The 23,018-nt window shown below is 53.8% G+C and overlaps 1 protein-coding gene across 1 annotated transcript in view; it reads right to left on the bottom strand.

Moving 5' to 3' along the window:
- LOC144805753 (uncharacterized) overlaps positions 1-23,018 on the bottom strand; it is a 385,948-nt gene that overhangs the window by 101,695 nt on the left and 261,235 nt on the right. Inside the window, exon 2 of the mRNA XM_078672232.1 lies at positions 22,051-22,056. Within this exon, the coding sequence (XP_078528358.1) occupies positions 22,051-22,056 (6 nt within the window). The remainder of the gene's footprint in view (positions 1-22,050; positions 22,057-23,018) is intronic.

The following is a 23,018-nucleotide window of genomic DNA, read 5'->3' as shown; positions in this document are numbered from 1 at the left end:
TTACCGGCCGGACTTGTTGTCTCGTCGGTTAGCCGGACTCGAGTGGTGTGGTTCCGCCAGTCCTTCCGGGGGCATTGTGGTAGTTGAAGTCCGCTGATCCCCTGCACCTTCCTTGGAGTACTTCATCATCCTGGCCAACATCACCCATCGTAGAAACCGCGGAGTGAAGACCTGGTAAAAGCGCTCTGCGCACCTATTTTGTCCCGTTCTTTTGAGAAAGGTGTATATTCAGTTATAAACAGAGTGTACTATTTATTGCAGAATCGACCAGTTAACCCATGAGATCCAAGAAGAGATTTTAAGCCTACTTGCAGACAATTATCTGGGGTGAGAGATTATTAAAGGCTTTGGGGAACAAGGGTTTAGCCTTGGATATTCACACAAGCTTACCTTTCTTTTCTTTGCCAGCTTAATAACATTATAGGATCCGGTCCTGTTTCTTGAAGATTCCGGTGTTTGGGAACTTACAAGACTTTAGGTAATCTGTTAGAGGCGGTAAAGGTAGACAGTGGCAGTGTCTCCCGACCCCGCTTGGTGCCAGGTAAACACTTGCAGAGCAGAATACTCTGCTGGCTTTGTGGATCTTATCTTAAAAACTTAATGTCACGCTTTTAAAATTTGATTACGAATTTTAATTCACTTATGGTGTGTTAAAATTGATTAAGAATTTTAATACACTCACCCTCTGTGCATTCACGCTCATTCACGGAGCTGCCAGGGGCATTAGGGCTCACTTAGGAAGTCTGTGCTCAGTGTTGCAGCCTGCCCGCCCCGCTCCGACTCGGTATCCAATACCGTTGAGCGGAGGGCGGGACAGGTACGAGCCAGAGAGACACGCCCACACACTTCCTGACTGTCGAGTCGAGCGGTTAGCGCTCCAGCCTTTAAGCACAAAGGGCTATTTAGGCTACGAGGAGGCAAGGCTGATCGCGGTAAAGGTAGACAGTGGCAGTGTCTCCCGACCCCGCTTGGCGCCAGGTAAACACTTGCAGAGCAGAATACTCTGCTGGCTTTGTGGATCTTATCTTAAAAACTTAATGTCACGCTTTTAAAAATTGATTACGAATTTTAATTCACTTATGTTGTGTTAGAATTGATTGAGAATTTTAATACACTCACCCTCTGTGCATTCACGCTCATTCACGGAGCTGCCAGGGGCATTAGGGCTCACTTAGGAAGTCTGTGCTCAGTGTTGCAGCCTGCCCGCCCCGGTCCGACTCGGTATCCAATACAGTTGAGCGGAGGGCAGGACAGGTACGAGCCAGAGAGACACGCCCAGACACTTCCTGACTGTCGAGTCGAGCGGTTAGCGCTCTAGCCTTTAAGCACAAAGGGCTATTTAGGCTGCGAGGAGGCAAGGCTGATCGCGGTAAAGGTTGACAGTGGCAGTGTCTCCCGAACCCGCTTGGCGCCAGGTAAACACATGCAAAGCAGAATACTCTGCTGGCTTTGTGGATCTTATCTTAAAAACTTAATGTTACGCTTTTAAAAATTGATTACGAATTTTAATTCACTTATGTTGTGTTAGAATTGATTAAGAATTTTAATACACTCACCCTCTGTGCATTCACGCTCATTCACGGAGCTGCCAGGGGCATTAGGGCTCACTTAGGAAGTCTGTGCTCAGTGTTGCAGCCTGCGCGCCCCAGTCCGACTCGGTATCCAATACCGTTGAGCGGAGGGCGGGACAGGTACGAGCCAGAAAGACATGCCCAGACACTTCCTGACTGTCGAGTCGAGAGGTTAGCGCTCTAGCCTTTAAGCACAAAGGGCTATTTAGGCTGCGAGGAGGCAAGGCTGATCGCGGTAAAGGTAGACAGTGGCAGTGTCTCCCGAACCCGCTTTGCGCCAGGTAAACACATGCAAAGCAGAATACTCTGCTGGCTTTGTGGATCTTATCTTAAAAACTTAATGTCACGCTTTTAAAAATTGATTATGAATTTTAATTCACTTATGTTGTGTTAGAATTGATTAAGAATTTTAATACACTCACCCTCTGTGCATTCACGCTCATTCACGGAGCTGCCAGGGGCATTAGGGCTCACTTAGGAAGTCTGTGCTCAGTGTTGCAGCCTGCGCGCCCCAGTCCGACTCGGTATCCAATACCGTTGAGCGGAGGGCGGGACAGGTACGAGCCAGAGAGACATGCCCAGACACTTCCTGACTGTCGAGTCGAGCGGTTAGCGCTCTAGCCTTTAAGCACAAAGGACTATTTAGCCACTCGTCGGCACTAGCGCGCATCGGTTGCGCGCAGGGGTGCGCCTTCGTATGTACCGAAGACGAGCCAAAGGCCAGCCCGTCTTCGTCCATCCGCGACTGGACGGGGTCAGGGGCCAGGGTCTATGGCTTTTACCACCGATGCCCAGTTTCTTGCTCCCAGCATACCGAGAATGTACACAGCCCAGGTATTGCTAGGTATACGAAACTGCCTTCCAAGAGGTTGTAGCAAGATGGCAGATATTAATATAGAAGGCCCGTTCTCCTGCAATTATTGTAAAACCCAGTTCCATACACTACTTGAAGACGTAACCTCCAGTGGTAGCCCGCCTCAGCCACTCGAGAGGGAGCCGATACATTGTAACACCGCCCATAGCCACCGGGTAGATATGGACATCTCTTTAGGGAGTAAGAATCTGCTCTGTAACATCAGATCCCTGCCCAAACACTCCACAGAGGTTTGGGACCTTATCACTTCTGAACAACCGGACATATGTTTCCTGACGGAAACATGGTTAAAGCCCACTCTGTCCAAGCCATAACCTTAGGGATCCCAGCTGGGTACAAGATAGTTAGATTAGATCGGCTCGTCAAACCAGGAGGGGGAATTGCAATTGTTCATAAAGAAGAAATAGACATCTTGGTGATCGAAGGAATATGCACCCCTGAACTAGAACATTTGATTTTTAAAATCAAAACTACGCCCAAAGGGAGCAGGAAAGGAGCATTAGTATACCGCCCCCCTGGTTCATGCACCAACTCCTCCATTCCACTCTTAGAAGTATTGGCTCCTTACGTACATGAACGTGAAGATTTCCTGCTTGTAGGGGACTTCAACGTTCATAGCGAATTAGCAGAATGCAAGGAGGCACAATCTCTATTAGCAGATCTGTCTTCATTGGGACTGAAACAAGTCAATGACGGTCCTACACATAACGCAGGACACACTTTGGACCTGGTCCTGACCAACTCTCCGCGGATTAAATGTTTACCTCCTTCCCAAGTAGAGTGGACTGATCACTTTATTATTAAATTTTATATTCCTATGGTTAAACTCCCGCCAACTAGTCAGATCTCCTTACCTAGTAAAAGAAGACAATGGCACAAAATGACTCAGGAGTCTTTCAAAAATAGATATGTTGAACCCACCCTGATCCCTAGTGAAAACATTGAGACTGCTCTGGCTAAATTTGAAGAGGCAATCACCACAGCAGTAAATGACATTGCTCCACTAAAACATTTTAAAACTCGTCGTGCACAAGAAGTCTGGTATTCAGAGCACCTAAGATCATTAAAACAAGCAGCCAGAAAACTTGAAAAGAAATGGAGAATATCCAAGCTGGCCGAGGACAAACAATGTTACTGGCAGTCTCTCACGACATATCACAAAGCCATTCGTGCTGCACGGAAGAACCACATTGAATCCCAGCTTATGACCGAGGGTAACTCTCCTTGAGTGCTTTATCAAATTCTGCAATCCTTCGTGAAACCAATGGCTTGCCAAAGTCCTGAGCTGGCATCGCAGCAACTCTGCGACGACATTTCGCAGTTTTTCACCCAAAAAATGGACCGAATTTATGATAAAATTATCAGTTCAACCCTACCCTCTGGTGGAGGAAAGCCACTTCCTAGTTTAGCTGTAGGGACAGTGGCAGAAACCCCTCCCGCCCACTCCCTCGACATGTTTCCCCCTATTTCTTTAGAGGAGGTAATATCCTTAATCTCTCAGATTACGAGTGGTTGCCCAGCTGACATCATCCCGGCAAGACTAATACCCATGCTTGCCAATGATCTAGGCCCTGGGGTTCAAAAACTCGTAAATCTCTCCCTAAACAACGTAGAGGTCCCTAAGGAATGGAAAAGGGCCCTGGTCAGACCTATTAGGAAAAATACCGCGATCCCATGGACAGAACTCACTAATTTAAGGCCAATATCCCTTTTCCGTTCTTGGGTAAACTTATTGAGAAATATGTCAACCGCCATCTATCTAATTATATCGAATTAGCTGGAGGATTGGACTATTCTCAATCAGGGTTCAGGCCCAAGCACAGTACCAAGACCACCCTGATGTCAATCGCAGACGATCTACGTATGTATCAGGACAAGGGCTTTTCCGTGAACCTGGTACTATTGGACCTGTCTGCGGCGTTTGACACCGTGTCTCATAACATCCTGACAACTCGGCTGGCCAACATTGGCGTGGAAGACAAGGCTTTAGCTTGGCTTAAGAGCATCCTATCTAACCGGACCCAACGTGTGTCCATGGGGGCATACTGCTCAGAGGAGGCTGAGATCTCAAAAGGGGTGCCACAGGGCTCCTGTCTGAGCCCCACCCTCTTTAATATCTATGTGGCACCCCTGGCCAACATCATGAGAACTTATGGCTTCATTCCGGTGTCTTACGCCAATGATACCCAGCTCCTCTTCCCTTTTAAACTTCTCACCACCAAGATTAAGAACTCCTTTTCCCAGGGCATGAAGGCGGTGGTGTAGTGTGTTTATCTAGGTACCTGAATCGATATTCCTATTCTTTGCCCTTGTCCGGTTATAAATCAATAATATCCCTACAACGGCATAGAAACCCTTTTCATAATTTCAGTCATAGCGCATGCTGTCACATTAAGCAAGCCTACTCCTCCAGCCCCCTAGAAAGCACTCCGAGTTCTTAAACAAATCCAAGCCTCCAGCAACCTGGGAAATCCCCGCTGCTTTGTTTTGATTAAGTCCGAGAACTCCTGCAAAGCACTGTAAGAACGACCAGTTCTTAGTGACATCTTTATTGACGTCTTATGTCCAGCCTTACGTCAAACCCGGCACCTTTCAGGTATAAATATACCAAAGTTGCCTTAAGCAAACACACAGTGGTAATCCTGGAGCAGAGCAGCTATCTACTTCCGAAGAGCCCAGCTGATGCGAGAGCCCACGGACGCTGCCCCTCCCTTTTGACGCGCTGAGAAAGACGCTGTCTTTTCTCTTGCCGAGAAATCCAGCCTCCGGCGTTTCCAGCTTACCCTTGCGGGTGACTGGGATACCGAGTCCTGAGAGAGAGACACCAGCCCTCCTGCCTTCTAATACCCAGGTACTAAACTGACTAAACCCTTACAGAGAAATCTTGAGTCAGATTCTTGGCAAAACAAACTTAACTTAAACTGCTACTTACTTACTCCTTCCCACGTATTAGGCTTAGGTCAGGTACACCGGGGTAGGCGTAGTTAGAAGCACCAGTTGAGTACGATTAGTCAATGTATATATGTATGTATCTATTTTATCCATTTTAAAGTATCATATGGCTAAGAAACCATATCAATGCTTTTACAGTATTATTTCATAATCCTGCTTTTACTGTATGCACTTTACTTAACTATAAGTATTGCAATTGTAGCAATTCATTTCTCTTGTATGAGGAAAGAGACTGCTCAGTAAATAACACCTTTTATTGAAAACGCCCATCTCTCTTTTTCTCTGCCATCTGGTGAAACTAAGTACGCACTTATTGACTGAGTGAAATAGCTGTCTTTTGTTTTCACACGACTCTAGAGATATACTCTTATTCAGGGAGAGCAAAGTTGTCATGTTTTATGGTTGCCAGAAACTAAATCCCTTCTTGTCTATCCAGGGAGATTAAAATTCCTCCTCGCTTATTCGAGAAAGTTTCTAGTGGACTCTGAGCTAGCTGGCAAAAAACTTAAGCCTAATATAGTCAGTAGAGACCTAGTTAGTTAACCTCAGTCCTACGTCTACACTACTGAAGATATTATTCCAATGCGCAGAGCCTATTGGGACTATAGGAACTACACTACAGTGGCAAATTGGATGTCTTCCAACTACCTTCAATGCAATGTCGGGAAGACCGAGGTCATGCTGTTTGGAGAAGCTAAACTCCTGTGGACCCCGGACTCGTGGCCACAAGACCTTGGCCCAGTCCCAGAACCGAAGCAGGTCGTAAAAAATCTAGGAGTCCGACTAGATCAGGAGCTTTCTCTAAAGCAGCATAGCAATTACGTTGTGGGCTCATGCTTTCACGTAATTGGGCTACTACGGAAAGTTTTCCCTCTGCTCCCTGACGCAGTCACAAAAACACTGGTACAGGCTCTTGTCTTAAGCCGAATGGACTACTGCAATGGCCTGTTTCTAAGCGCTAATGAAGGAGTTTTGGCAAAACTCCAAGTAGTTCAGAACCCGGTTAGTCCTAAACGCCCTTTCCAGAACTCCCTCAAAACCTCTGCTGGCAAAACTTCATTGGCTGCCTATTAAACAGAGAACCAAATTTAAAACTTGTTGCCTTATTCATAAATGCCTTAATGGTTTCGGCCCTGAATATCTAAAAAACAAACTCACCCCCTATATCCCTACACGCCCCCTCAGGTCCAGTGACCAAGGTTTGCTATGTGTCCCTCAGATTAAGAAGGCCAGACACGGTGGCAAGGCATTGTCCGTGGCTGGACCATATCTATGGAACAGTCTCCCAAGAGCTCTCAGACAATGCTCAGAACATTTACGATTTAGGAAGCTACTCAAAACCTTTTTGTTTCCACTTTAATTTCCATTCTAGCTACTCCCTTTCGTTCTACTGTTTGTGGCTGCCAAAGCGCAGAGATACTCCTCCGGGAGTCGAATCAAGCGCTATATAAACCCGCAAATAAATAAATAAAGAGGAACAGATAGAGTTGTATGGTATTTTTCCTAGTAGCATATACTGACCCTGTTCTTTCTTTCAGTGCCTGTGTTCTGCCAGACGGTTTTGCGACTCAACCAAGGACTCACCTCCCTCTTCCTTGCCTTGTTTTGTTCCCTCCTTTCCCTCCCTGTTACCAGTGTGGTCTAGAGTTTGATAGACGCACTAGGTGTAGGAGGGAGGGGTTGGGCCTGTCTTCGGTTCCGGAGCACTCCTGCAGAGACTACACTTGGATCCGTACACCATCCATTCAATAGTTATCAGCCGGGCGTAGAGTATCACCCCAGCGTGGTACTGCAACAGTGCATGCCAAGCATGTCTGGGTGAATTCAAGGAGTCTAGCAGCCCTGTGCGTCTGTCCACAGTGTCAAAGACGACCGCTGAAGCGGTAACAGGGCCGCGAAAAGTCTAGCTAGCTCGATAAATGGTGCATTCTCCCTGTCGTGTACCCACTGATGCAAGTGCGCTCCCTGCGCGACCCGATGGTATAATTCGAAATCGGGAGCGCCCAGGCCTCCCAACTGATACGGCAGGACCAGGACTTTCCCCTGCACTCTTGCCTGTTTGCCTGCCCATGCAAGCTTAATCATCAGTGAATTGAGCTGCGAGAAAAAGCAACGCGGAAGTACCATCAGGATATTTGTGAACAAAAACAGCAGTCTGGGTAATACGATCATTTTCATTATCGAGAGCCTACCCAGAAGAGAGAGAGGTAGTCCAATCCATTTATCTATGTTATCTTCCAATCTATCTATAGCTCTGCCGTAGTTTTCACGGAATACCATCTCAGCATCAGTATGCAAGCGTATCCCTAGGTACCGTACGGGCTCTATAGTCCACCTCAATGGATATTCCATCTCAAACTGTTCTGTGGATTCCGTGAGAGGGAACGCTATTGACTTGTCCTAATTCACCTTTAGTCCCGCGAGAGCTCCAAACCGCACCACTTTGCGTAACAGCAGTGCAAGATTCGACTCAGGCTCTCGGGCGTAAAGCTGTGTGTCATCCGCATACGTAGTTATTACTAATTGGTATGTGGGAAAGTTAAGTCCCCGATGTGAGTGGTTTTGTGCATTGCGCACGCCAGAGGTTCTGCAACCAAAGCGTACAACGTGGGAGATAATGGGCATCCGTGTCGGGTGCCCCTACGAATCTTGATAGGTTCGGTGATGTTGCTACCAATTCTAATGCGGGCAGTGAGGTCGTTGTACAGGACTGAGACCATCTGTAAGAACATTGGGCCCAGCCCGAGTCTCGTGAGTACGGCTCTCATGAAAGACCACCCTACTGAGTCAAAAGCTTTCTCCATATCTAAGAAGACCGCTATCACCTTCGACTCCGGCCTCGTGTGTTGGATAGCCCCAAAGACCGTTTGCAAATTATAGGTGATATTTCTGCCCGCAACAAACCCTGCCTGTTCCGGAGCCACAAGATCCGGGGTGAGTAGGGCCAGTCGGGTCGCAAGGACTTTGCATATATTTTTATGTCCGCGTTAAGCAGGGACAGTGGTCTATAAGCACTGCACTCATCAGTGGGTTTATCTGGTTTGTGGATGGCAACGATGAGCGCTTCCCTCATCGTGCTTGGCATCTGCCCTGACTCAATCATATCTGTAAACAATGTAGAGAGGTGTGGGAGCAGAAGTTCCAAGTATGTTTTGTCGAACTCGACCGTTAGGCCGTCGGTGACCGGCGCACTGCCCATCTTCATCCCACCAAGTGCTTCTCGAGCTCATCAAATTCTATAGGATGGATTTAGAACCCCCGTTGCGTGTTCGTGAGGAACGGGAGATGGCTATGTTCTAAATAGTCCACAACCTCCTCCTCGCTGCCCGTAGAGTGTGCCGCGTATAAGTCGGAATAGTATTCAAGGATCTCTGCGCTATCCCTTCTTCCTCTGTGATTAGTGTGCCTTCTTTTGACTTGACCGCTGCAATCTTCACTCTCGTCTTCTGTTGTTTCACCATGTTGGCTTAGACCCTCCCCGGCCTGTCCCGCTCCCCGTATGTTCTCGCTATAGCGTACTTCCCCATATGCTTGACCTCCGCGCTTGCCTCATCCTGATTTTCTGTCAGAAGCCCGTTTCAATTCCTTACATGCGTCTGCAGCTTCCCCGTCAATAGGCAGGCTTCACAGTCCGCTAATTGCTGCTCTAGGCGCGCAAGCCTCCGGCGTATCGAGCGCAATATACCAGAGTGTTTACTCATGGCCTCACCCCTAACATAGACTTTGAACGCCTCCCAGACCGTTTGAAAACTATTCACCATACCTATATTAGTGTCAAAGTATGTCTCAATTTCTTCCTGTGGTTCTTCCCGGAAAACAGGGTCTAGCAGAGAGAACGGTGGGAATCTCCATGTGAATGGCGGGGACCTCTGCGGCAGCACAAAGCCTAGGAATATAGGGGAATGATAGGAGAGGGTACAAGGTAGCACCTGACATCTGCGGACCAAAGAGAGCAGCCCCGGCGAGGCGAGACAGTAATCAATGCGCGTGTGTATGTTGTGAAAGGCAGAGTAGCGCGTGTACCCTCCCTGTGCTGCATGCAAACTGCGCCAAACATCCGCCAGATCTTCACTGATGAGTATCCCATCTAGTTCCCTAGCCGCTTTTGCAGGGTGTCTATCCAGACCGCACGAACGGTCCAAGGCTGGGCATCTGGTCATGTTGAAGTCCCCGCCCCAAAGCACGTTCCGGCTGGAAGTCTCCCGAGCAACGCTAGACAGTTTTGCATAAAACTCAGGGCTGTCATAGTTAGGCCCATAAATATTAACTACCAAAACATCCATCCCTTTCCCCGCCAGTCTAGATATAACGTATCTGGCGTCCGGGTCGGCTGCCACCTTACTAATGGAGTAGTCTGATTTTGGATTGACCCAAGTGAGTACCCCCCGGGCATGAGTTGTAAAACCAGCAGCGTTGATCTGTCCTTGTAACCCCCTGGCCTGCAACCTTGATGCAGCCCTTTGGTAGATGTGTCTCCTGGAGCAAGGCCAGGTCAACCTGGTGTCTAGTCAAGTAATTCAGTCCCCTCCGCAGTTTCCGATGGTCAATAAGACCCCGAACGTTCCACGTCAGCGCATTAAGGCCCCTCGACTCATTGTTCCCAGAAGACATTTCAGGTGTAACACTCATCGCTAGCCAAGTGTTGCATTATCCCGCACACAGTAGACATCTGCATAGTGTCTGTTCTACGCAATATCGTGTCACCCCCCTCATGGCCATAAACCTTAAACTTCCCCACCCCCGGAATCCCGCCCTTCCCGCCCTCAGCGGACCTCCCCCAACTAGGTCGCGAAACAGTCTACTACCGAATCCCCCCTCCCCTTCCCCCCTCCCCAGCTGAAAAAAGAAAACCATAACCAGCTAGGTGTTACCACATGTGGGCGGAGGTGGCTGCGAACCATTCAGAAAAGTAAAATGAAATCACAATGTCTGCCTCTTCTCCCAACCCCCGACCGCCAGTAGTTATGTGTCCCTCAAACCTTGTAGTCATCATGGCAAATCTCAGCATGCATTGTCTCTTAATCCTGGTCCTCCAGTCTGCCTCCCACTGCCTCGTCCAGTAGATCTCGCTCCGGTGATTTCCTCCATTCTTTCGCCCATTCTTTTAGCGCCTTCTGCAGTGTCCTGGGCTCTGTAAAAAAGAGTGTCTGACCGTTCATTTTGACTATCAATTTTGCCGGATAGAGCATTGCGTAGTCAAGACCTTGCTCCCGGAGTTGACGCTTCATCGGGACGAAGTGCTTCCTCGCCTCCTGTACCTTTGCCGTAAAATCAGGGTATAGTGCAATGACAGAGCCCTCATACGACAATGTCTGTTTTTCCCTGGCCGCCCTTAGAGCCGCATCTGTGTCCCTGTAGTTGAGGAACTTAGCTATTATCGGCCTCGGTAGAGCGCCCGGCTTCTGGCGGGGTGCCAGCGCCCGGTGCGCCCGTTCGATAATAAACATGTTGAAAAAGATTCCGTTCCGAGTGAGGACCCCAGCATACGCTCGATGAATCTCTCCATCTTGCCCGTCTGTACAGTTTCCGACAGGCCCAGGATGCGTATGTTGCAGCGACGTGAGCAGGCCTCTAAATCCTTTGTCTTGGAGTACCTGCATGACCCTACCTAATTGCTTGTGATCCCTGTCTATAGTCGACTGCGCTTCTTCAACCTCCTTGATCCTTCTCTCCGACATGTCAAGGCGCTCAGCATGCTTGTCGAGCCTCTCACCCATTCTGTCCTTTCTATACGTTAGTGCATCCATTTTTACTCCTAGAGAGGTGAAACCTTCCTGCAGCCCTTTTTCCATTGATTTCAACATGCTCTTTAGATCTTGGTCCGGTCTCCGACTGTGTGGTGCGTTCCCCTTCGTCTCCTACACCATCGTCCTGTGATTTGGACTGTGTCTGCGTGAAGGGAAGTTTTGATTGCCCACGGTCTGTCTTCCCCATAGCGGCAGTCGGACACACCAGTTGGTGCCTCAGTTGTAAAGAACTGTTGTCCCCTCACAGGGACCAGCTGGAAAAAAAATTGTTTAAGCAGGGCCAGGGCCACCGATGACAATCCCAGCAGGAAACGCCAACACACACGAGATCCGCTCAAAAACCCGAATCCAGCCTGACCCCCAGACCTCACCTCGCAGGGAGTGCGGGCCCAGATGCCTGCAGTGGGCCTCAGAACCTTACACCGATCCTCTCTGACTCTCCGTCTAATGTCTTGCGCCTCCAGGCCAATACAGCGCTGTCCTTGTCCCCGCTGCGTCATGATATATGGCTCTGGCTATACACTCCGCGGGGGTGTCATCTCCCTGTAGTGCCCCTGTGGATCGCCGTCCGCCACTTTGTTTCGGCACCCCCGAGGCCCCCAAGCTCATGAGCCCACGCACACCCCAGTGGGCTGCAGCAGGAGGCCACGAGGCTCGCCGGTGTTGATCACTTCTTTCAGCAGGCAGGCTGCTGTTTGTTCTCCAGCCCGCTCCTGCAGAGTGCCATTCTTCACGGGAGGGGGGGCACCGCGCCTCCGATCACCACTGGAGTCTCCCGGCTGCCACCAACACCTCGGGCCCCCCTGCCTTCTCGCTGAGGGCTACTGGTGTCACCGTATCATAATAGTGACCACTGCTGGTATGGATCCCCTCACCGGATTTTGCTTCTACTCCCGGCACCGCACTTACTCGCCGCCATGTTGTCTTCATGGGCCGAAAAGCAGCACGCAGCCCCAGTTTGCCAATCGCCGTTCTTTATGGGGTCTCCAAAACCCACTCTCCGGAACTTCAAGGACGCTGCCACTCTCCGATCCCTGCATCAGCTTCCGGGCACAGGTCCGACCGCCGTGGACCGCCTTCCCCCCAACCCCACCCCCCGCCGAGGCCGCACGCACTGTGACGTCGCCGGGACGCCCAGCTATACGAGGCCGGTGCTTTACGGCCCTCTCCGCTGCCAGTCCACCTCACGGAGTATCTCCTTATTTGGGCGCCATACACATTCCCCAATTAGACAGCCGTCGGCGGGCCACCTCACCAGACTATGCAGCCGCAATTAGTGAATTCAGTGCCCGAGGGAGCACAGGATAGTGTAGTATATTTCGCTGGCTCGACGGAGCCCGGGATTCAGGTGGCCATCTCCGACTCGAGCAAGCTCCGCCCCCCGGTTAGCTGTTTGTTGACAATCTTCTCCGTGACTTTCGCCGGGAACGGGAGCAGGGAGATGGGCCGGAAGTTCTTGAGGTCCTTGGGGTCCACCTTGGGTTTCTTCAGTAGGGTGTTGATCTCTGCGTGCTTCCAGCTTTCCGGGAAGGTTGCTGTCTCGAAGGAGATATTGATTGTTTTCCGGAGGTGGGGTGCGATGGCTGTGCTCACTTTGCTGAATACGTGGTGAGAGCAAGGGTCGGATGGGGATCTGGAGTGGATAGAGTTAATGATTTTGATGGTGTCTTCGTCGCTGACGTTGGACCAGGCGGTCAGGCGACTGGTGCGGGTGGAGGTCGTAGGGGTGGTGTCGGAGTTAAAGCTGTCGTGGATGTCGGTGATCTTGCGGTGAAAGAAGGTGGTCAGTGAGTTGCACAGGTCTTGTGATGGTGGAATGTCGTTGGTGATGGAGCTAGGGTTGGAGAGTTCTTTCACGATGATGAAGAGCTCGTTGGTTTTGTGTGTGTTGTTGTCTAGGTGGTCCTTGAAGGCGGTCCTCTTGGCTGTCCTGATGAGTTGGTGGTGTCTGCGGGTGGCATTCTTGTGGGCTGTGTGGCTGTCTGGTGTTCGGTCACGGAGCCATTTCTTCACCAGCTTCCAACAGGTGTGCTTGGAGGTCCGGAGGTCTTCTTTGTACCAGGCGGCTTTCTTGTTGGTGTGGTAGGTTGTGGAGGTCTTGAGAGGGGCAAGGGTGTTGGTGCAGTCGTTAATCCACTGTTTGAGGTTGGTAGCGGCGGTTTCGGGGTTGATGGGGTAGGCCGGTGGTCTCAGGGCGAGGGTGGTGGTCAGTTGGTCCTTGGTGACCTTGCCCCAGCAGCAGAGTGGCAACTGTTGGGTGCGGTGGTGTGTGGTAGGTTTTCTGAAGGTGAAGTGGATGCATCTGTGGTTGGTCCAGTGGGGTTCGGTGGTGTGGTTGAAGGAGACGTGGGGGATTGCGGAGAAGATGGGGTCCAGTGTGTGTCCAGCGGCATGGGTGGGTGTCGTCACGAGCTGTTTGAGTGCGAGGTTGTCGATCAGGGCGGTGGAGTTGGCACTGTTGTTGTTCTCGAGGTGGAAGTTCAGGTCCCCGAGGAGGATGTAGTCCGTGGAGGCGAGGGTGTGGGTGCTGACTAGGTCGGCGATGGTGTCGCTGAATTGTGGTCGGAGTCCGGGTGGTCTGTAGACAAGTGTAACTCTGAGGGTCGTGTTGGGGTCGGTGTGGATCTGGAAGTGCATGTGCTTGGCGGTGGTGAGGGTGTCATCGGTGTTGGTCGAGACTCTGGGGGTGCCCTTGTGGATGATAGCGATTCCTCCTCCAACTCCGTTGGTGTGGTCTCTGCGGGAGATCTTGTAGCCCTGTGGGATGGCTATTGCGATGTCTGGTGCTGAGTTGGCGATCAGCCAGGTCTCCGTCAGGAAGGCAACGTCGGGGTGGTAGAGTCTAGGAGGTCCCAGAGTTCGATGGCGTGCTTGCGAGCGGAGCGGGTGTTGAGGAGGATGCAACGGAGGTGGTTGGGTTCTCTGGTTGATGGTTTGGCGGGCTGGATGCTGGTGAAGCTGCAGTTCCGCCAGGTGAAGGGCCCTTGGGTGTACTTCGGGATGGCCTGGTAGCAGGGGTGGTCTCATCCGGTGTTGAGTGCGTGGAGGGTGCTGGAGTAGTATTGCAGTCTGGTGTAGTGGCGGCCTCGGGGTCCAGGGGTTCTGGCGCTAGGCACGGTCCAGGCGCAGACGGGCGCCGACGGGCTCGCCTTTGGCGTTTGTGAATGGTAAAACCCTATTTTACTAAATTGTCTCCAAATTAAGGTTGCTAATACCATTAGTTGAGTTAGTAACATGTACACCTACCTATTTAATGTTAGTATTGCTTGAGATCAAATGAAACCATCTCGCTTAACTCTGACTCAATACTTATTTAAGGACAGAATTTCTGACATCAAGCTTTAATGTTTTGTTAAATATGTTTCCAAATTTTGTGACATACAGAAAAGTAGCTAAAGCTGTCTCTGGACCTTCAACATAAGATATGATGTAATCATAATTTTTAGATACATTTTCTGAGTATCAGCAACAATGTGTGTTTCTTGGTTTTCTCAAAACCAGTTTAATAAACATATTCAATGATTTTAGATTTGATCTGTTTGTACTGGTTTCTGTTGCAGATAATAATCTAGAATTAGACCAAGGATCAATTCCACCCATGGCTTCTAAAAGCTGTTTATCATTGATCTCTATTACTATTATCAGAAAGACAACTGTTATAGAACTGACATGAGAGATGGACCTTCAAGTATTATGCTCAGTCAATTAATGGAACAAAGTATGGAGTTAAAATCTGAAAAGATTAGATCCACAAACATGGCCTGACCACTGCTTAAAATCGTTTAAGCAGGGCCAGGGCCACCGATGACAATCCCAGCAGGAAACGCCAACACACACGAGATCCGCTCAAAAACCCGAATCCAGCCTGACCCCCAGACCTCACCTCGCAGGGAGTGCGGGCCCAGATGCCTGCAGTGGGCCTCAGAACCTTACACCGATCCTCTCTGACTCTCCGTCTAATGTCTTGCGCCTCCAGGCCAATACAGCGCTGTCCTTGTCCCCGCTGCGTCATGATATATGGCTCTGGCTATACACTCCGCGGGGGGTGTCATCTCCCTGTAGTGCCCCTGTGGATCGCCGTCCGCCACTTTGTTTCGGCGCCCCCGAGGCCCCCAAGCTCATGAGCCCACGCACACCCCAGTGGGCTGCAGCAGGAGGCCACGAGGCTCGCCGGTGTTGATCACTTCTTTCAGCAGGCAGGCTGCTGTTTGTTCTCCAGCCCGCTCCTGCAGAGTGCCATTCTTCACGGGAGGGGGGGCACCGCGCCTCCGATCACCACTGGAGTCTCCCGGCTGCCACCAACACCTCGGGCCCCCCTGCCTTCTCGCTGAGGGCTACTGGTGTCACCGTATCATAATAGTGACCACTGCTGGTATGGATCCCCTCACCGGATTTTGCTTCTACTCCCGGCACCGCACTTACTCGCCGCCATGTTGTCTTCATGGGCCAAAAAAGCAGCACGCAGCCCCAGTTTGCCAATCGCCGTTCTTTATGGGGTCTCCAAAACCCACTCTCCGGAACTTCAAGGACGCTGCCACTCTCCGATCCCTGCATCAGCTTCCGGGCACAGGTCCGACCGCCGTGGACCGCCTCCCCCCCCAACCCCACCCCCCGCCGAGGCCGCACGCACTGTGACGTCGCCGGGACGCCCAGCTATACGAGGCCGGTGCTTTACGGCCCTCTCCGCTGCCAGTCCACCTCACGGAGTATCTCCTTATTTGGGCGCCATACACATTCCCCAATTAGACAGCCGTCGGCGGGCCACCTCACCAGACTATGCAGCCGCAATTAGTGAATTCAGTGCCCGAGGGAGCACAGGATAGTGTAGTATATTTCGCCGGCTCGACGGAGCCCGGGATTCAGGTGGCCATCTCCGACTCGAGCAAGCTCCGCCCCCCGGTTAGCTGTTTGTTGACAATCTTCTCCGTGACTTTCGCCGGGAACGGGAGCAGGGAGATGGGCCGGAAGTTCTTGAGGTCCTTGGGGTCCACCTTGGGTTTCTTCAGTAGGGTGTTGATCTCTGCGTGCTTCCAGCTTTCCGGGAAGGTTGCTGTCTCGAAGGAGATATTGATTGTTTTCCGGAGGTGGGGTGCGATGGCTGTGCTCACTTTGCTGAATACGTGGTGAGAGCAAGGGTCGGATGGGGATCTGGAGTGGATAGAGTTAATGATTTTGATGGTGTCTTCGTCGCTGACGTTGGACCAGGCGGTCAGGCGACTGGTGCGGGTGGAGGTCGTAGGGGTGGTGTCGGAGTTAAAGCTGTCGTGGATGTCGGTGATCTTGCGGTGAAAGAAGGTGGTCAGTGAGTTGCACAGGTCTTGTGATGGTGGAATGTCGTTGGTGATGGAGCTGGGGTTGGAGAGTTCTTTCACGATGATGAAGAGCTCGTTGGTTTTGTGTGTGTTGTTGTCTAGGTGGTCCTTGAAGGCGGTCCTCTTGGCTGTCCTGATGAGTTGGTGGTGTCTGCGGGTGGCATTCTTGTGGGCTGTGTGGCTGTCTGGTGTTCGGTCACTTCGGTTTATCAGCACATATTCTCTAATTAGAATTAACTCATCTTCTAATTGATACTGGTCTTGTGCTGGGTCTGCTGGAACTATTTCCATATGACATTTAAATTCCCAAAAGATAAGGAGTTATGGTTTCAGGTCTGGTCAAACCTTAATGAAGGGGGCGTGGCTACGGCGGCAATGTGAGCAGACGTGTCTCACTTGAGCTCCGTCGCCCCGCTGCTTTAATTCGCCTGCTTCAGCGTTTTTCGGGGGGTGATCACTCCGGGGGACCCCCACACATCACGGTCCCTGCTGGTGCCCCTCTTTGACGGAGAGACGCGGCCGCGAAAGCTCCTGCGGCCACACCGCCAGCCGGCGGGGATTCCACCAACGGTTGCAGACCGCCATCTTGCCCTGAGGCTGCTGCTGTGGTGTCGGGACGAGCCCCTGGGGAGGGGACCGACACTGCGGCCCAGAGGGGACACCGGAACACTCCTGGCCTCACCTGTGGCCGTGCGGGTGCAGCGGACCCAGTCTGTCGCCGGCGGAGCCGCGCCGGAGCTGCTGGAGCCGGACTGCCGGGCTGCCACCAGCGAGAGGCACAGCGGCGGCCCGGACGCCGCTCCTACCTGAGCCCCCGGCCTCGGCGGGAAACCCAGGCCCTGACCTGTGGGATTGCCGGCGGCCCCCGAATCCTGGTCGGAACTCCATCGCCCGTCCTGGGCCCAGACGGTGAGCTGCAGCACGCTGCCCCCCCCCCGCCTGCCATCTCCCGAGGGGGCCCGACGCTTGCTCCTCCCGCCACTCCCCACCTCTGACGGCGGGCCGACCCCACGCACCAACGATCCCTGCCTGAACGCCCCCAGCCGCCCTGGACACATGGACTGCGGCCTGGCGCGCTGCTGACCGCGGTGCATTGGCGACCCCTGAGCCTTGGTGGGCCCCAGCCTTGCAGCAACCGACCCCTGGCCACCTAGCCGCCGAGACCCGACCCGACCACGCCTGGCGGACCCCGGACTGGGTGACCCTGCTGTACTCGCGCGGGGACCTCAGGGATCTCTGCTGCCTGCTGGCCCTTGCCACTGAACTGGGAGGCAGGGACCCTCCTGGACACTCCTTGCCGGCTGCGGTGGGACCGGCTGGGCACGACGCTGGGAGGAGGCCCTGGCCTGGACGGCGCCGGGGTACTGAGTCACACCACGAGACTGCGAGAGGCCACCCGCCTGCGAACACCGGCCCGGCCTGCTGTGGCCCATCTACAGTCCTCACCTCTCCGCCGCCTCCCCTGCCTCCGCGCTGCCTCATCTTCTCAGGTGCGCTGCCCGCCCTAGCTCCGGCGGCCCCCCCACGGCCTGGACTTCCCCTATTTGAGTGCGGCCCACGCGGACCATGACCCGCGGCAAGGGGAGTAAACCGGACCCCACACCCACGACGACCAGAGGGGCGTCAGTAGCCTCTATGTGGGGTAAGGCAGGCTCGTCATCACCCTCCGGTGGGTCCTCGGCATCGTCAGGGGGGAAGCCCCCACCGTCACCCGACTCCCCACCGGTGACGCAGGCCTTCATGACCTCCTTTATGGCCGATCTGAAGACTGAAATTGGGTCCCTCAGGACGGAGGTCCACACCTGCGTCAAAGAAATGCGCAGAGAAGTCACCGACCTTGGCGATCGCGTCGACGGTCTAGAAAGAACGGTCGACTCCCGCACGGAGGACCTAGAACAGATCTGGCGGAGAGTGCGACCCTCGAGGAACAACATATCCAGCTCCAGATCAAGCAGGAAGATTTGGAAAACAGGGGGCGCCGCAACAACCTCCGCATACGGGGTGTGCCACTCGGAGAAGAGGGGACTAATACTATGGCCTATGTGGCCCTACTCTTGCAAGCGGTGTGGGGCGAAGAAGACGCCCCCCCACCGCGCCTGGACCGCGCGCACCGTGTCTTCGGAGCGGGGGGAAAAGCGGGTCTCCTGCCTGACATCGTCACCAGGCTCCACTACTTCACCGAGAAGGAGGCCATCTTGAAGGCGGCTAGGGATAACCCGGACCTGCGCTACGAAGGCCACAAGATCCAGATCTTCCAGGACCTGGCCCCCACCACACTCCACAGACGGCGAGTCTTCCGCCCGATCACGGAGAAGCTCCGGACCCTCAACATCTCTTACCAGTGGGGGCATCCCTTTGCACTCATCTTCAGATGGGAAGGCAAGCGCAGGTCACTTAGATCCTACCGAGAGGCGGCGCAACTGCTGGACTTGCCGGAGTCACCAGATCACAGCCCGACGCGTCTTCCCCCCTCGGAGAAGGCTCCTCCACGCTCTGAATGGTCCACTGTGCACAGACGACGGCGGTCCCCTCCGGTGGACGCACTCTCTACCTCGCAAACTAAGCAGGACATCATTGCCCACATCCGCTCCCTCGAGGGCGACCGCGAGGAGCGAGCCTCCCAGCCCCCTGCTTCAGGATCTGAGGGTGGGGATCGCCCCTCGACTCCGGCTGACCATTGAACGTTGCCACTGTGACTCCAGCTACCCCGTACACACGCTCGCCTTCTAGGCACCTCAGCGTGTCTCCCTGCTCCATGCTGGCCTACCCCCAATGTTCGCGGAAAAGACGTCGCCCCTTGCCTCCCTCAGGTCATGGACTTCACCGCAGGGCCCCTGCGCCCCACTGGCGCCTAAACGGACTGAGTGGCCCCGCAGCCTGACACACCCCCGGACTACCTCTGGGCAGCGGGGTGGACTGGCTCTGAGACGATTTGATTATACTCTACTTGCCCAGATCTCCGCTTCCTCCCCTTGTCCCTTAGGAAGTGACATTCCTGGATTCATCCAAACCCTCGGGTAGAGGATGTCCGGTACCTGGGACATTGTATGCTGGCCCTGTTGGCCTGTTTTGGTTCGATCTCTTTTTTGTGCCTTTCTTCTTTTTTCTCACCTTTCTCTTCCTGCTTTACTTTTATACTACCCCTCTTGCGCCTGCGGTGGGGTGGAGGGGTGGGTTCTGCGGGGGCTGCCGCGCTGGAGGCGAGAAGCGGCTGCCGCTGTGCTGTCTACGGGAGGGTCTGCTACACTGGGTTATGCGCGACTCCACCCCCCCTTAGTGCTATGACAGCGAACATCCCTACACCCTTGAAAGTCCTCTCTCTCAACGTCAAAGGGCTCAACTCCCCCAACAAGCGGCGGCAGGTATGGCGCTACCTCCTACACCAGGCCCCTGACATTATCCTCCTCCAGGAGACGCACCTTCTCAGGGGAGACACCAAACGCATGGCCCACCCTAGATACCCTACACAGTTCTGGGCTTCCTCTGACACCAAGACTGCGGGGGTGGCAATCCTATGCAGGGCTGGCATTAGGCGGGGATCCGTGAAACCTTTCAAAAGTGCTGACGGGCGCTTCCTCCGAGGCACGGTACAGCTGGGCCGTGCGCAGTTCACGCTTGGGTGTGTCTACGCTCCCAACCAGTCGCAGGACAAATACCTCCAGACACTCCTGCGGGAGCAGTTCCCATCGGGCGATAGTAATGTGATCCTGGGCGGCGATTTCAATCTTGTTTGGGACCCCGAGCTAGATCGGGCGGGAGCCCCCTTAAATGGAGCGGGAGCAATGTCTTCCACTCTTAAATCACAGCTAAGGGACCTGGGACTTGTGGATGTGTGGCGCTACCACAATCCGGGGACCCGGGACTACTCCTTCTACTCACACTCTCATAGGACATACTCCCGGATCGACTATCTTTTCGCCTCCCTCGAGATGGCCCGAGACTCTTTGGCTGCTGCTATCTCCGACATCTCCCTGTCAGACCACGCTCACGTGGAGCTCTTGCTGCAGGACCCCTTGTCCCACGCCGTTCGTGAACGCCGATGGACGCTCCCCCCGAGGATCCTTCGGGACCCGGACGACGTCGCCAGCATCCGTGACGCCATAGACTCGTATTTCGCCGTTAACGACACCCCTGACCTGCCGTTCCACACGATCTGGGACGCCTTCAAGGCCACCATTCGGGGTCACATCACCTCCCTGGCGGCGGCACGGAGGAGGGAGGAGTCCAAGATGGAAACCGACCTGGCTAGCGAAATCAAGCTTGCGGAGGCCCGAGACCGGACTTCCCCCTCGCGGGCGTCAAAGAGAGCTCTAGCTAACCTACGGGGGCAACTCCGCACCCTGCGCACCAACAAGGCGGAACACTCCCTGCTAGCACTCAAGCAACGATATTACGAGGGTGGGGACAAGGTTGGCCGACTACTGGCCGGCAGGCTGCGGGCACGTACCGCTAGGGCCCACATCGCCAACGTCAAGCAGCAGGACGGCACTTGCGCCACCACCGAGAAGGCCAAGCAGGCCGCCTTTGTTGCTTACTACTCCTCCCTATATGCCGAGGAGCCCACCTCCCCGGAGGCCCGAGAGGCCGTCCTCGCAGACTACGGAGGGTCTACCCTGTCCCCGGCATGTGCGGCCTCGCTGGAGAGCCCCTTACAGGAGGAGGAAATAACGGAGGCTGTTAAGGATCTCCCCGTGGGGAAAACCCCGGGGCCAGACGGCCTACCGTTGGCCTTCTATCGTCTGTTCTTGACCCAGCTCCGCCCATATCTGTTGCGACTATACAGCTCCTTTTCTGACACCGTCGGCCCCTCCCCTGACAGGGGACTGGCGGAAATAGCCCTGATCCCCAAACCTGGGAAAGACCAGGACCTGTGCGCCTCCTACCGCCCCATTGCCCTCCTTAACACTGATCTTAAGATTTACACCAAGGTCTTGGCCAAACGACTCGACCCACACATGCCGGGCCTGGTGAATCCGGACCAGGTGGGATTTATCCGAGACCGCCAGGGAACCGACAATGTCCGCAGGCTGGCGCACTTGGTGGGAAAGGTACACCATTGGAAACTACCGGCTTGTCTCCTCTCGCTGGACGCAGAAAAAGCCTTCGACCGGATCGATTGGACCTTCCTGCGGGCGGTCCTCAAGAAACTAGGTCTTGGCCCTATCATGATCTCCAGGTGCATGGCCCCCTACCTAGGACCACATGCCCGAATTCGGGTCAATGGCCAATTGACATCGCCGCTTTCGGTCCACAGGGGTACGAGGCAGGGATGCCCGCTGTCGCCGCTCTTGTTCGCCCTTGCGGTTGAGCCGCTGGCGGAGCTGATTAGGCGTACCCCTGATATTCATGGTGTCCCCCTCGGAGGGCGCACCAATAAGGTAGCACTCTTCGCCGATGACCTGATTCTTACTCTTACGAACCCTCGGGTCTCCTTCCCCGCGGTGCACGAAGTCCTTTCCCTGTTTGAACAGGCGTCCGGCCTTAAAATCAACCATGCCAAGTCTTGGGCGCTTAACCTCACCGTCCCCGACGAGGAGATCTCTTTCCTGCAGGGGGTCATGCCCTATCGCTGGGCAGACAGCCATATTCAGTACCTGGGCCTGGATCTCGCGCCCCATCTTGACTCGTGGTCCTCGAGGAATTGGGCCTCTTGCCGCAAGGAAGTCCTGGCTGACCTGCGAAAATGGAAACCCTTGATGGTCTCCTGGCTGGGGCGGCTCAACGCTGTCAAGATGTCCGTCCTTCCCCGCATTCTGTATGTTTTCCAGTGCCTCCCCACCCCGATCCCGATTCACTGCATCAGAAACCTTCAACGCGACCTTACGTCCTTCATATGGGGGGGCAAAAGACCCAGGTTCTCGCAGAAAGTCCTGATGGAACCGAGAGACAGGGGCGGTCTTGCCTGCCCGAATCTCCTCCACTACTATTGGGCGTCACACCTCCGGTACGTGATCGAATGGGGTGCACGCGAAAGCGACAAGCACTGGTTCCACATGGACCGATCGGTCACGGGGCGCACCATATGGGACCTGCCTTGGTTGCCACGAGTGGCACGTTCCAGAAGTGCATATCTTGCGGTCCCCACGAGGACGGTTCTTGAGGTATGGGACAGGGTGGCAGTGGCCAAGGGTCTCACCACGTTTCCCTCTCCGCATACTCCCATTGCGGGTAACCCACACTTCCCTCCAGCCGCCCGGACCCGAGCTTTTGAGAGCTGGACGCAAGGCGACTGCAGAGTTGCAGGGGACCTTTTTCTTGGCGGATCGCCTAAAACATGGCTAGACTGCAAGGAGGAATTTAGGCTTCCCCCCACCGCCCACTTACAGTACACGCAGCTGCGCCACTGGACCTCGGGGGAGGACATGTACCAAGCTGCTACTAGGACGTATACCCCCTTTGAGAAGTTGGCACGATCCCTCGGGGGGCTGAAACGGCTCATCTCCCAGATCTACAACATCTTGCAACACCCCACCGCCTCACCTGTACACCCCTATCAGAAACAGTGGCAGTCGGCGACAGGCGCTGACATCACGCCCTCTCAATGGACTCGACTCTGGAACGA

Source organism: Lissotriton helveticus (genome assembly GCF_964261635.1).
Source record: "Lissotriton helveticus chromosome 1_1 unlocalized genomic scaffold, aLisHel1.1 SUPER_1_unloc_22, whole genome shotgun sequence".
NCBI classification, from domain to species: domain Eukaryota; kingdom Metazoa; phylum Chordata; class Amphibia; order Caudata; family Salamandridae; genus Lissotriton; species Lissotriton helveticus.
Note: the sequence above shows the minus strand (reverse complement) of the source record. Positions and strands in the feature narration are given on the sequence as shown.